The sequence below is a fragment of the Mustela putorius genome, unplaced genomic scaffold (assembly GCF_011764305.1).
Source record: "Mustela putorius furo isolate JIRA1106 unplaced genomic scaffold, ASM1176430v1.1 tig00003845_pilon_pilon_pilon, whole genome shotgun sequence".
Classification (NCBI taxonomy): Eukaryota; Metazoa; Chordata; class Mammalia; order Carnivora; family Mustelidae; genus Mustela; species Mustela putorius.
In genome coordinates, this window is record NW_025421998.1 from 17,023,094 (window position 1) to 17,037,497 (window position 14,404).

The 14,404-nt window shown below is 45.1% G+C and overlaps 1 protein-coding gene across 2 annotated transcripts in view; it reads right to left on the reverse strand.

Annotated features, from left to right (window-relative positions):
* Nucleotides 1-13,435, reverse strand: part of SLC26A4 (solute carrier family 26 member 4) — a 49,380-nt gene extending 35,945 nt beyond the window's left edge. Inside the window, exons 1-6 of one of the 2 annotated variants that reach the window (XM_004739529.3) lie at nt 13,173-13,429; nt 12,244-12,410; nt 10,624-10,763; nt 3,924-4,034; nt 2,134-2,318; nt 1,404-1,568 (exon numbers count right to left, since the gene is read on the reverse strand). In XM_004739529.3, coding sequence (XP_004739586.1) covers nt 1,404-1,568; nt 2,134-2,318; nt 3,924-4,034; nt 10,624-10,763; nt 12,244-12,407 — 765 coding nt within the window. In that variant the 5' untranslated portion in view covers nt 12,408-12,410; nt 13,173-13,429. Of the gene's footprint in view, nt 1-1,403; nt 1,569-2,133; nt 2,319-3,923; nt 4,035-10,623; nt 10,764-12,243; nt 12,411-13,172 lie in introns of both variants that reach the window. The other variant, XM_045089659.1, reaches the window with a different exon arrangement.
* Nucleotides 13,436-14,404: the final 969 nt, after the last annotated feature.

Sequence of the window (14,404 nt, forward strand, 5' to 3'; positions counted from 1 at the left end):
ATAGCAATAATAATAATGAATTCACTAAGGTCTTACTGTGAGCCAGATAGTGTACTAAATGCTTTATACAGATTTTCCTTTTTAATTCTCACAATTCTAAGAGGCAGTTACTGTTACTACTTCCATTTTACAGTTATGGACAGTGAGTTGTAGAGATGTGAAATATAACATGCCCCAAATCACATGGGTGGTAGGCAGTGGATTCAAGTTTCCAACTCAGCTCTACTGAAATTCAAAGCCTCTGGTTAATCACTATGTGAGACCGCCTCCTCTACCTTTTCTCACTGCACAGTACATGGCCACAGGCGCTGGGCAAGATCTGTTGAATGGCAAGGGCGACGTGGGATTACAGCACTGTCGCGAAACCGAGCAAATTCCTGACCACCTCTCTGATTTTTACATATGGATGCAGGGCCTCATGTTGTTTTAGAAGCTAATCCATGGGTCACTAAAGGACTTAAGCTCCGTTCTTAAGGCCAGCACATTATTTTTGAATAGTATCATTCTCCCCAAGCTAGGATGACATCATGTTACTATCATTACCATTTTCAAGCATCAATAGCATGCTTTCTATAGAACGTATATTTAGATCCAAGAACTTTTTCAAATCTAATTAGTGTGATCTACATCCTTCTTTTGCATCTCTTTTGCATGTTGAATCATCTCCGAATCTAATGTTCCTTTTCATCTATAATTGCTGAGACATTTACATTATGCATTTTATGGACTCACGCAGTTAGAAAGGGCTTTAGAGCTACATCTCCAGTCATTTCATGTTACAAATAAAAAAAGAAAGACTTGAGATATGAAATAATAATTCCAACCTAACTACTTTTTTTGAGTACTTATTATGTGCCAGCCTCTGGACCAAGTGCTTCTCTTATACCCTTATTTAACTTAACTATGAATATAGATATTATCACCAACTCTATTTGGCAGAAAAGGAAGCTGAGGCATGGTGACTTGCTCATATAACTAGTAGGCAATAGAGTGAGGACATGACTCCAGGACATTCAGCTCCAAACCTGAGCTTTCAGCCACTATCCTCCATGGCGTGTCTACGGTTACTAAACTTCTCAGAGGCCAACTTGAAACTGGAACTCAAGTTCATGGCCTCCCAGACCAGACTTCACTTTATCCTATACCCTAACCCTTTGTTTCCATTAATATTTTTATGTGCAGTGACTCTTCTGAAACCATTTTGACCAGTTGAAAACGAAGATTTGTAAAATGTGCCTTCTTCAGTGTTACTCCTGATTCTGTTGCTTGCTTTCAGAGAAAAATGTTTTCCATGGCACCCAAAGTATGGCATGGAGGAACTTCTGCTCTCTAGACGCAGGTTCAAGAGGAAAAGACGAGAGTTCTCTCAGTGAGCCATCCCCGGAGTAAGAAGCCACACTTACATAGATAATGGAGAGAACTCCATTATAGTTTTTGGTGGAAACGTTGAGAACGATCTTCAGCTGTGAGACCAGCACTTGGAAGGCAGCAGCTGTTGTGAATCCGCCAACCAAAGGATCTGCCAAGTACCTCACTATGAATCCAATCTGTAAACCTCCAAATATCAACTAGGATAAGAAGGAAAGAGAAAGTTAACATTTTCCTGAGAGAAGGACCAACTCTCTTGAACTATTAAGGAGTCAAACTTAACACCAGTTCAAACTGGTAGTCTGCAAATAACAAAAAAATACTTGTAGGAATGCTCCTCTACCCCCTCTAAAATTTAAAAACTTGTAATATGAACCTTGAAGTACTTCTAGATATGTAAGAAGAAAAGGCAAAATCATGTGGCTTATTTCTGTGCCTTTTAGATCCCATGGCTCTGCTCATCAGGACACTTTTTTCTCTTTTGTTGGCTCTGCACACTCCCCTTCCCTCATCCTCATTTAAATCACACATGTTACTCTGATTTTTTTTTTTTTTCTGTTTCTGACTTTGACGATACTCAAGCCTTCATAAGTAGGGTCTTGCTGACTATTTCGGCATCTGACCTAAAACAATATAATTTAGAAAATAACTTTGGGGGTCCAATAAATTGCTTGGTTTCATGTTTAAATGAATCTTGAATTCCATGTGTTTTACACTCAGTTATTTCAAATAAAATCATGTAGATCCACATTGTACTTGTATTACCTGTATGATTCCAACCAAAAGAGTAAGGGTGCTCGCAATCAGTACTCTTGCTGTATCTCTGGCCACATAGTCTATCACGGTGGTATTGAACGCGGTGCCATTACTGCTGGATACGCGGAAGTGCTCATCGGGGGCCATGCTCAGCACAACAGATCCCACCATTAAACTGACCACTGGGAACGGTCCTGGGGGGAGCAAAGCCTCTATCAATTAATAATTATTCATCACAAATGTTTAGGTCCCATATGTCTACATAGGATTAGAAAGATGTGTGGAATTATTAGGTGTGATTGGGAGAATATCATTTGTTCACAAAGGAAGCTGCAAAGCAGATGTCTCAAGGCATTCATGACCCAGAGAGACATGTAGGTAGGCAATTATAATACAGTACTCAGGATGCTTTGTGAATCCACAGGAAGGTTGTCTAGCCTGTCTTTGCATGTTCTTCATGCATATTGGGGCAACAGTGGGGGGAGTTCCCAGGAAAGGTTTCCTGACAGAGGTGGCCAAGAAACTGAATCCTTATTTGTTCTATCTTATTTATTCCAAAAAGCTCATTTCCTAGAGCATCCAATGCCCCGATCTCTCTGGTGCTGAGGACCTTGATCAATATCACAAGGTCCGGTTTGGGATAAAGAAAAAACAAAAAGAGTATGTAGTTTTTCTTTTTCTCTTTTCAAGACTAATTATTTTTTCATGTCATATGGCAGTCTACAAGATTCTGTGGTTTTAAAAGTATTCCTATTCTCCCAATCACTCCTGATATTTTTATCCATGATGGCGATCCTGTCCTTTGGTCATGGAAGGTGTTAACAGTTGGGAGGGCTCAGTACTGACATCCAGTAACCTGGAGTATTTAAATGTATAGAATACCAAAGAGAAAAAAAATCAGCTTCTGCGTTGCACATGCTGTCAAGGATTTGACACTGATTGTCTCTCCCAGGTGAGGAAACAATTTCAATCAACAGCCTCTTCCTGATCTCCTTCCATAGGCAAGGCAATATGCTAGATACTGGGGATAATACGGCTAAGGATGAGGATATGGGCTGGAGATGCTTGTATTTGTCTCAAGAGGATTGTCCAGGTAACATGTCTAGCCAGCAGATGGATGTAGGCGCAAAATTATCTCAAGTATAAATGTCAAAGTCACAAAATAGCATTAAAACATTCATTTACTAGAACATTCCAGCACAAGAGAATTCAGATTTTAGGAACAGCAGAAAATAAGCCTATTTTGAGCCATACCAAGAAGGAAAGCCAAGCTTAGTTTCTAAATAGTTTTGGCACAATTTTGCCAGTGTTCCAATATTAGTGACTTAAAAATGAGTACAGTTTTTTAATGAAATGATGAATATGTATTCGATGAATATAATTTAGTAAATGATAAGTTAGTCTCGTAAAACAGTAGGTTTAAAGACCTCTTGAACATCTTTTTCTCTTGTCATTTTGTATTTTGGAAGAGAACGCTTTCTAAATATGGAGTCAAAATTATTACACTTCTTAAAAGGAAAATATACTAGACTTTGAAGGTAGGCTGTACTTTTGACAATCTTTCAATTTTCTCCTCTTTTATAAAAAAAAAAAGAGTTAAGTATAAACCTAATACTAAAGAGATGGTATTTTGAAAGCTAAGAAGAACCATTGCATCACTGAATTGGATAAGCCCGCAAAACACTGGAGGCCTATTTTCCTGGAAAACATTAACAAAGATACGGAAGCATAATACACATACAATAGCCAAAACACGTTAAACGTGAATAAATACAATTGCAATATATGCTTATAATTACCAACTGAGATGTGCCTTGACGTTCCAAAGATAAAATAGGTCAGGATAGGGAAAAAAGCAGAGTAGAGACCATATCCGACAGGGACTGCTGCTAGCAGAGCGTACGCCATGCCTGCAAGTACATCCAAAATGATTACATTCACAAACAAAAGTTAGGGTGTTCTTTCCACTGTGCAAAGAAAGGCCTTTTCCTAGACACCCCCGTTGGCATCTTGCCCTGCGAGGTCTTCCTTATTTTGCGCACAGCCTGGGGCTACGCTAGAATGCAGAACGGGATCTGGATCAGCGGAGAAAATGATTCATCCTCATGCACCACCTGCTGAAATGAATTGATAGACTCGATCAGTAATCCAATCATCCACCGATTAGACGAGTGGAAAAAGAGAGTCAAGTCAGTTGGTTAAAAACTCCATCAACTCAGCCCAAAGGCTCAGAGCAGCTGGGCACACAGACGTTTCGTGTGAATGCCGTGATTTGGTGTGTCTGGAGGGACAGAGTTATTGTGCTGTAATACCCGCTTCCTTGTTGGGGAACAGAAGCTAGATCCAAACAAAGGAAGCTATGACAACTGTACACAGCAGCAGGTAAGACAACTCTACTAGGCTTTCCTCCAGCTCAGCTCCTTCGCTGGGTCTCTATCCCCAACAGCATCTGGGGCCGCACCCCACAGTGTGCAGAAATCTCAACTTTTCCACATACGTGGGAGTTGGAAGACCGCAATGATGCCTTCTTTTCCTTCGTGAAATACTTCTTAGGGAGTCAGCACATCTCACTCCCTATGGCTTCCTCACATTTCACTCACAGTGAAAGCAAAATCACGCCCTTTGACCACTGGGTTCTCAACAAAGGATTACATTGATAGCAGTTTTAAAAAGGGCAGAAAACAACCAAAATATGCTGGCTCACAAGTGCTCTGCATTATTTGTTGAATGAATGTCTCAGAATGGAAAAGTGGTTAACTGAATCATACTTTACGTACTATGATTCTATAAAGTGAAATTGATGTGATGTATAAGAATACATCTGCTAACATGGAGATAGGTAAAGAACAAAGGAAAAAGTAGAGAAAAGCAGGATTCAAAATCATGGTAAGTGGGCCCCTGGGTGGCTCAGTTGTTAAGCATCTGCCTTTGGCTCAGGTCATGGTTACAGGGTGCTGGGATCAGGCCCCATGTGGGGCTCCCTGCTCAGCGGGGAGTCTGCTTCTCCCTCTCCCTCTGCCTGTCCCCACCTCCACTTTGTGCTCTCCTTTCTCTCTTTCAAATAAATCAATCTCAAAAAAAAAAAAATTTGTGGTAAGTATGCATGCTCTCACTTTTATAAAAGTAAACATGGATGTTGCGTGCACAAAAAATCTCGAAAGATTGTCAATATTATGCTAAGTCATTTCCATATACAAAAAGACTATGTAATTAATAAACACCCATGTATTCACTGTCCAGCTTAAGAAATAAATTGCCAGTGAAGTTGCCACTCTGCGTACTTTTCCTCAATCACATCGTTCTTCCTCCCTCCACCCCCAGAAGACAAAGTGCTTACAATTCTGACAGTTTATTCTTTTTCATAGATATGGCTGCTTTTCCTTACTTGTTATAGATATGCCTGGGTGGCTCAGTGGGTTAAGCGTCTGCCTTTGGCTCGGGTCATGATCCCGTGGTTCTAGGATGGAGCCCCGATCTGGATTCCTGCTCAGCGGGGTGTCTGCTTCTCCCCCTCCCTCTGCTTGTGCTCACTCTCTCTCTTTCTCTCTCTAACAAATAAGAAAATAAAATCCGTTTCAAAAAAGGATGTGCATTTATGTGATTTATGTGTCTAGTAGGATATTTACTAAAATATTGATGGGTTGTCTATGCGGTGGGATCAAGGGAGACTTCTAGTTTGTGGAGGAGGTACCTTTCAGATTCCTTATGTGTATTCTCTGGTTTCCTACAATAAACATTTGGGCTATTCATTTGACAATTTATTGATTATGTACCTACCATGTGCCCAAACTGTTCTAGGTTTGAGAGGCTATGGGAGTGCATAAAAGAAAGTGTCTACCCTTAGAAAATCTGCATTCTAGAATAATCTGTATTACTGATGCAATCGTTTTAAGACATAACTTACAACATAAGACATAACTTACAACAAGAAATAGCAATCACTTGTCCCAAGAACATGGAATGGAAAGGTGACTCCCGAAAGGGAAGACGAACAAAGGAGGAGTGGGAAATAAAAACAACCTATTTTCTATGTACTTTTCCCAAGTCCTTCTCAAACTTCACTTCCCCGAACTGGGCTCTGCAGTTTTTACCGTCCTGAGAAAATGTCTGTTTCCATACAGTGTCCTACTTAGGGACAACTGCTACTCAAATAGACTGTAATCATCTCTATTTATAAAGGACTTTGGTGCAATGATTTTGAAACTACGCAGTTTGTAAGGAAATCTAAGCCATTGATTTAAGCCACAGAACCTCTGTGCTGATACTCTTCCCATCTAGGATGGTGGCATATACTGACAAAGGCGGGGCTAACAACCTTTTGCAAGCATCTAGAAGGTGGAATTAGACACTGGAGAGCTGTCTCCCCACAGTTGGGAATGAAGATAGCCCTAGAAGGCCTGCATTGATCTTTTGCTGCCTGGTAGTAACTTTTTTTTACATAGCCAAAGTCTGAAAGATCCCATTATCCTTAGCAACAATGGCTTCTTGGTATCTTGAGCCTGCCCTCGCTGACGAGTTGTTCCTCAGCAGTCCAGCTGGCCAGAGGGGGGTCATGGATCTTGCCACCACTAGAGATAATGGCATCACCCCCTGAAATCTCAATTTGGAGCTCCCTCTCTCAAGCCATAGCCTCCTAGCCTTTCAGCCTACCTACTCCAGACTCCTTGTTGCAACATTTCTTTTTTTCTCATGGGGCTTCTAAAGGATTAACTGATTCACTTTGTCCCTATCCTTCACAGCCCCAGGACTGCCTGGTGGTCCAACTCCATGTCCTTGCTCTGAAAAAGACTGAGATCTCCCGTATTTTCCTCAAACTGCCCCCTGCTTTTGCACGTAGACTCAGTTCAGAGATGAATCTTAGGTAAAGTCTAAGACAAAGAATCCGTCAGAGATGTTCCTAATTTGCTTTTCACCATAATTTCAAATGCTTCTATATTTGCACCATTTGTCCTTTCTTTAAAAATGGAGGAGATATCCCTCCTGTCTTTAAGAAGCAACCCACCTACTTCTGTCCTTGAACCCCAGCTGCAGTCTCCCCTTCTCACCACTTTCAGTTTCTCCTCCACCCTGGGGGGCCATAGATATCTTTCTCTCTATAAGGACATTCCCACCAGTTCCCAGATATATCCTAGTATCTCTTCTATTAAAAGAAACCTAAATCCTCCCTCATACTACCTCGATCCCTTACCTCTCTCTGGTTACAGCCATTTTTCTATTCTGCTTCATAGCAAACCTTTTCCTTCTTCTCTCTCTCTCTCTCTCTCTCTCTCTCTTTTTTTTAAGATTTATGTATTTATTTGAGAGAGAGAGAGAGAACGTGTGTGGATGGGAGCAGGGGGAGGGGCCGTGGGAGAGAGAATCTCAAGCTGACTCCCGCACTGAGCGTGGAACCTGATGTGGGGCTCAATCTCACCATCCTGAGATCACGATCTGAGCCTAAACCAAGAGTTAGACACTTAACTAGGTGCCTCACACAGCAAACCTTCTTAAAGGCATTGTCGATGTTCCATCTTCAAACTCTTCCCTGAAGAATACGACACGCCCCTCAGTCCTTTTAAAAACAGCCTCCTCTCTTGGCTTCTGACCCTTCATGCCTCCAACTGCTCCTTCTCTCCAGCCCCCTGAGCCTTCTCATGGGTCTCCATGGCCCTCCTCTTATCTTCCAGACCTCTGAATGGTCCTGCCATCTCTTCCATCTGCCCTACCTCCAGGAGTAGTCTCAGGCATTCCCACTCCCTTAAAGACCAGTTCGACACAGATGCATTCCTGATTTTTCTGCCTAGCCCAGACCTCTCCTCTGCCCTTCACACTTGCAATAGCTCCAAGTCTACATTGGGCATTTCCGCTTGGAGGTCTCCTGTACATCTCAGACTTAGCATGTCCAAAAGGAAACTCTTCACTTTCCATCCCAAACCTGATCCTCAGCCATTTTCATAAGTGATGTAACCATGTATGAGGTTGTTCAAGCCAACGACTTTGGAGCCATCTGGGACTTTTCTTCTACATGCTAAATCCATCAGTAGACACCAGTGATTGCTCCAAAGCACGTTTGAGATCTCTGCAGATCTCTCCGTCTCCTGCCTGAGCTGGTTTACGCTGACACATCTGTCCTCCGGGGTTGGGAGTGGGGTGAGGCAAGGCAGGTCCCCGAGGCACAATATTCAAGGAAGCCTCCGGAGAGCAAGTGCCTCCCTGCCTCCTCGTAACCCAGCCCCACCCAACCTTATCTAACTCTGTTCCCTCTCCCCCAACACACTGCCCCTGCCCACAAGAGAATTCTTCCTGCAGCTCCCTGGAAAACACTGAATTCCTTTTCGCCTTGGGCCTTTGCCTGGTTAACACTTTCCCTTCTGCTCCTTCCGTGGCCTCCTGATCCTCTGGATCTCTGACTAAATTTCATCCCCTGAGTAAGGCCTTCCTTGACCATTCGATCTCAAATACATACTCCCTCCTCCAAGTCATCCCTAAAACAGAGCATTTAATCCAACGCAATGGACTAACTCTATTACAATCTATAATTATTTGTCCATTTTAATCTCTTTATGTAATTAATAATTAATGCCCACCATTTGAAAAGAACTCAGTACCTGTGCTGAGGTCAGTACCTGTGCTTGTCAATAAGTCACTGAATCTTCAGGACTGAACACCCGGCATACAGGACTGGTTTATAAATACTATTAAGTGAATGAAAGATGAATGAATGCCTCAATGAACCAGGTTAGCCTCCCAGAAATTTACATTACAAAGATAACTTTATAGAGATAGAAAAAGGCTTTATGGACTTCTCATCTATCGAAAAGGAGTTAACAATTATTTTTGTGAGGATTAAATGACATAATCGGCCAAAGCCCTTAGAATAGTGTCTGGTACTTCATAAACAAAATTAAAAATAGGATTAATTCTTATAAGATACTTTATGAAAAGTTGGGAGCTAGAATATCATTTTTTTTTACATATAAAGATGATTCATCATCAGAAAGGCAATTCAGTCCTCTTCACTAAGTGTTTATGAGGCCAGCTACTTACTACTTTGTACCGGTCTCCATGCCAGGTACCCGCAAACATTAATTCGATGGTTCCTGTCCCCTAGGAGTCACACAGTGTTGCTACGTCATAGCTTGTAGAGTCCTCTGTGGGCACGTGGCGTCATCGAACTAATGTACTGCCCAGTCCTACCTCCTCTCCCACCCACCTTTGTGACTGAAACCATGGTGGGTCAGCCTGGGGCTCCACATGGGGGCAACAGAATTACCCTCCTTTGTGGAACTCTCCCAGGCTTGCTCTGAGTAATCTTAAGAGCTCAATGGGCAAACGTTGACATTGCTCAATGACTGTTATCTAACTTCTGAAATAGTCCATTTTCAAGCCATCCTTCCACCCACATCCCCACCTGGCTCTATCTCCCATCAAGAGGCCCTCTCAGACTTAACCTTCACAAAAACTCCATCTGACAACTCAGCCTCCGGGAAGCCATTCCCAGTCCCCTAAGGCAGGGTTGTAAGCCTCGATGCTCCCCTCCGAGGCCTTGTTACCCCTATCACAGCCCTTGTGGAATTGTTATTATCCACTTTCCCATGGACCATGAGCTCCTTTAGAGCAGGTGGTCCAGCTCATTCACATTAGCACACCTAGTGCCTGGAGCTACTAGATGCCCCATCAAATTATCATAAGTAAATGATACTTCTGTTTTCATGGTCCAGGGGCTTTGTAGAGTTGTAGGGGGTGGGGGAGGGGTAGGAGAAGCAAGACAATGGGGGTGGGGGATGGAGGAGAATGCCCATACTGCAATTCACCAACTATGCAACAGGTTTCTAAGATGCTCATGAAAATATAACATAAAGCCTATTTAAAGCAAAACAAAGCAAAGCAAAACACCTCTGTTAAGACATTTTGCCAGAGATTTTTAAAAAGGGGATATATTAAAAAAAGGAAGGAGAACAGAAAATAATGCATATGGACAATACTCCAGACTAAAACACTTCCTTCACTTTCCCTTAAACGACCTTCAAATTGCCGGTCAAGACCCATGTGTGGGATGCAAAATACTGTAATGGACTGCAATGAGCACTTGTAAAATGTAAGCAGAATAGAAGAGGACAGAATAGAAACAGAGTAGAAACATATAGATAGAGACATATCATTTGTAGTGAGGGGTAATATTATCTCAAGAAACTTGAGATATGCATGCGCATGTCATGATATGATATTTCTTCCTGTGAGTTGTGGTTCACAGAAGTTGGGGACCCACAGCTCAGATGCTAGGGCTTTAGCTGAAGCCCTGCAGCTTGAGCAGCAGCAGGGTTTCCCGGCCGGAGAACTCTAAGGAAGAGGGAAAAAGAGGCAAATCTGTCCACTAAGGGGCTCTAGAGGAAAGGTGAAGATCTCAAAGGGTAAGCAAACACTTGGTACAGACTCCTGGGACTCAGAAGGAAGTTACAAACTGCTGCTGGAGATTGTTACTCTCAGTCACTTGGAAGCCAAGTCCACCAACCACCTTACCTTGCAGCGTGCCCACTAGCCCAGTACTAACTCCCGAAATGATGTCACTAAGCAGCCATTCCTTGATTCGGTATTTGGGGAGCCAGTCCAGGACGGGCAGAAGCGTCTTCAGCACACCAAGTCCCCTCTTTCTTGAACAACTGTTGAAAGGCAATTAGACTTTTTTCAATACCATCTCGGTCATGACCAATTGCAAAGCACAAAGTTTTGAGCAGGACTCTGCTGCTCTTTACAACCACTTAGAAAAAGAATGAGAAGCGTGTGTCAAATCCTAACGCTCCAGTGCTGACCATGCTTTTGCCAAGAACTCTATCTATGCTTTTAAATGCGCTGTACTAGAAAACACAGGATTAAGTGTTCCCTCCCCTCTCCCACCTTTGTAATCCTCTGAGAAAATATCCCTACACAAGGACCCATTTTCTAGACCAGCCACAGAACGATCAATGTGGAGTCTCCAACCGGAGATTAATTTTCAGACTTCTAGCCCAGACGCCTTCCTCTACTACTTCGTTCTCTTTAAAGAAAAAATAAACATGCTCTCTTTATTTTGGCAATACAAGCTTGGAGCCAGTTTATGCAAAAATCTTAACAAGATAAATGTACACTTTATTGTACCTTGTTGCTTAGTATTTTTTAAATTCAGCACCCTATAGTTAAAAGAAAAAAAATATGTTAAGGGTGGGTGGACATTATCTGACTTCCCATTTAACTGAACTTTTTAAATTGTATTTATGAGACAACTGGAAATTTTAACGTTTTTCACATTAAGGATTATTTTTTTAGGTGTGATAAGGAGATCGTGGTTATTTTTTTAAGAGTCCTTAGAAATATATACTGAAATGCACACAGACAAAAAGATACACTATATAGGATTTGCTTCAAAAAAAAAGATCGTGGAATGGAGGCAAGTAGGTGGAGACAGAGCTTGTCTGTTGAAGCTGGATGGTAGGTAAAAACATGGAGGGGCTTCATTAGTCCACTATGTCTGCTTTTGTATATACTTAAGTTCTGTAATAAAAGATTCTTAAAAAGAAAGAAAATTCTGGCAGCAGTTGACAATTCTCTAGTTCTTTTTGTGGTATCTAATTACAGCCGGCAGTTTGGGTTTAGGGAGTGATGGCAGGTCTCCCTGGGGGTCCCACTGTTTGACAGGGGAGAACTTTGGAGTACGCTCTCCTGGGTTCCAGCCTTCATTCCGGATCTCCGAATGGCGTCCTGCCTAGATGAACTTGGGGCTTTCAAGGACTTCTGGTCAGGTGATGGGTTTACCCATCATTTCTTTTGAATCGGGCCCCTATTTCTCCACTCTCCTCAGCCAGACCTTCACGAGAAGGCCGCAGGGATCTCCTGTACCCCAACGCGCACTCCAGATGTCCCGAAGTGAGGAAAAAAAGAGAGATGGGGCACCCGGAACACACTGTCCCCAAAGATGAGTTTCCGGAACTGGACTCAATTCTGGCCGAGAATGATGGAGCCACCGTGCGACCAGGAAGGACAGCAGTGCGGATGGTTGAAACCCGGGCGACCCGGCAGGGTGGCGCGCCATCCCACGCCGGGTCCGCGCGCCCACACGCCAGGCCCCACTACTGTTGCCCACGCCCAGCCCGCCGCGGCCGCTACCTGCAGCCCTTGGCCAGGCTCTCCCGCAGCGTCTTGCGCTCCTGCAGGCGCCGCTCGTACTGCTGCTGGAAGGCGAGCTCGCTGTAGACCGGCCGCGACACCACGTAGCTGCAGCTGTACTCCGGGAGCGGTGGCGGCTCCAACCTGCTGCCGGGCGCCTCCATGACCTGCGGGGAGGAGGAGGAGGAGATGGAGCGGGGAAGAAGGGAGAGGATGGGGCGGAAGAGGCGACCGCCGTTAGCGGTCGCTTGGCCCCACCTGTTGCAGCCGCTCCGGGAGCGCCGGGTCTGCGCGCAGCCGTCCTGGCCGCTCCAGGCCGCCGCCCCCGGGCGCGCCCCACCAGGCTGCGCCGGGGCACGTGAGGACCTTCGGGTCCCGTAGCTTGCACCTGCTGCCCGGGGCTCCCGGACTCTGAAGAGGCTGAGGCCCTCCTCGGGGTCTTCCGGAGCTCGACCCAATCCCCACCCGTGGGCAGCCAGGGCGCTGTCCGCGTCCTGAAATCTCCCCAAATCCCGGCTGGAGCGCGAGCGCTTGCGGGGACGGACAGGAACACTGTGAGCGCTCCTCTCGCGTCGCACCCGACCAGGGCACAGCCCCAGGCGCGCACAAGGAGAGAAGCACCGGCCCCCCGGCCGGGCGTGGAAACTCAGCCACGTTCCCCGGGTCTCGAGGCTACGTGCTGCAGACGGATTCCAGCAGCGGGTCGCAGTTCTCCCGAGGGCAGAACTTTGGGCAGGTGGAGCAGACCTCTTGCCCGGGCCTGTTTTGCGAGCCTCCTTCTCGCTCTCAGCGGCTCAGAAAGAAGGCTGTGCTGCCCCCTGCCCGCCCGCTCCGTGTCCCCGCACTAGTCCCATCCGCGGCTAGCGATGCCTCCCGAGAGTTAAGCCAGAGCTGGGTGGGGTAAGCGGCATCCTCAGCGGCCAGCTCACCTGTGTCGGCTGGTGGCCCGCCCGGAATGCCTCCGGGACCGCCGTTCCGCTGCCTTTATAGCGCTCGCGGAAGGCAGTGAGACGTTTTATTTATGGAACAACAGAGACACCTGAGTCGAAGAGAGGGACGCAGAGGCAGCCGTCGTTCCCCACCTATTCTTTCCCTTTGCCGAACCAGGAAGGCCGAGAATCTCACTGGTTGTCACGGGAGGGCCCACGGGATCCTCACTCACGTCCCGATTGCTAACGCGGGATGCGAAGTCGGGGGTGGGAGAGGGAAACTTGTTGCAGGAGAGCAGAGCCCCGCCCTGTGTGGAAAACACGACCGCAGGGAGCGCTGACCTTGGCTCCTAGGTTGTGTGAATCGAGCAGCTCGGGTCAGGCTCTCATACTGCTCGGGCTGGGGCTGGGGCGGGGGGCGGGAGAGGGGGAGGAAAGGAGCAGTGGCCAGTCCCTGTATTTCTAGAGACGGTTTCTTCACAAGCACTCAGTGGGTGGTGGTTATAGAGAATTCATAATTTATTCATACATTTTAGATACATTGTTATGCACTTTTCTCTGTGTGTGTGCCTGTGTGTGTTGTATTTCACAATCAAAACCAAGTGTCCAGGGTACTGGCTTTCTTACCCTTCTGCCTCTTTGGTTCTTTCTATCTATCTTCTCAGACATCCAGGCAATTAAGGAAGGAATCAGCGGGACTGCACAGGAAGGGAGACTAGAAAGAAGTGACAGGGAGTCAGATGTGTCCTAGCTCAGCAGGGTTCTGTCTTCTGCTGGGATGAATGTCACTGACTAATAATGCAGGTGAAAATGAAGGACGGGAGATTTTGGTAAACAGGAAGATTCTTTCCTGATTGTCAGTTTCTGAAGTAAATACAGAACCGACTCGCAAAAAGACTGTGGACCTTCTGGACACCAGCCTGCAGTTGCTTAGCTGGAAAATACAGACCATGACAATTCTATAAGCTCCAGGAAACAGAACTCCTCTGGGGAGAACCCCAGTGCAAATTCCCTGTACTTGTATTCCACATGGTGAGAGTGTGTGCATTTCCCTGACAAATGAATGAGTCAGCAGCTTTCAACAGATGTTCAAAAACTTACTTGATTCTTAAATAAGGTTAAGGAGTGCCTGGCTGACTCAGTCAAAAGAGCATGCGACTCTTACTTAATCTTGGGGTCCTGAGTTCAAGCCCCGTGTTGGGTATAGAGATAACTTAAAATAAATAAAATAA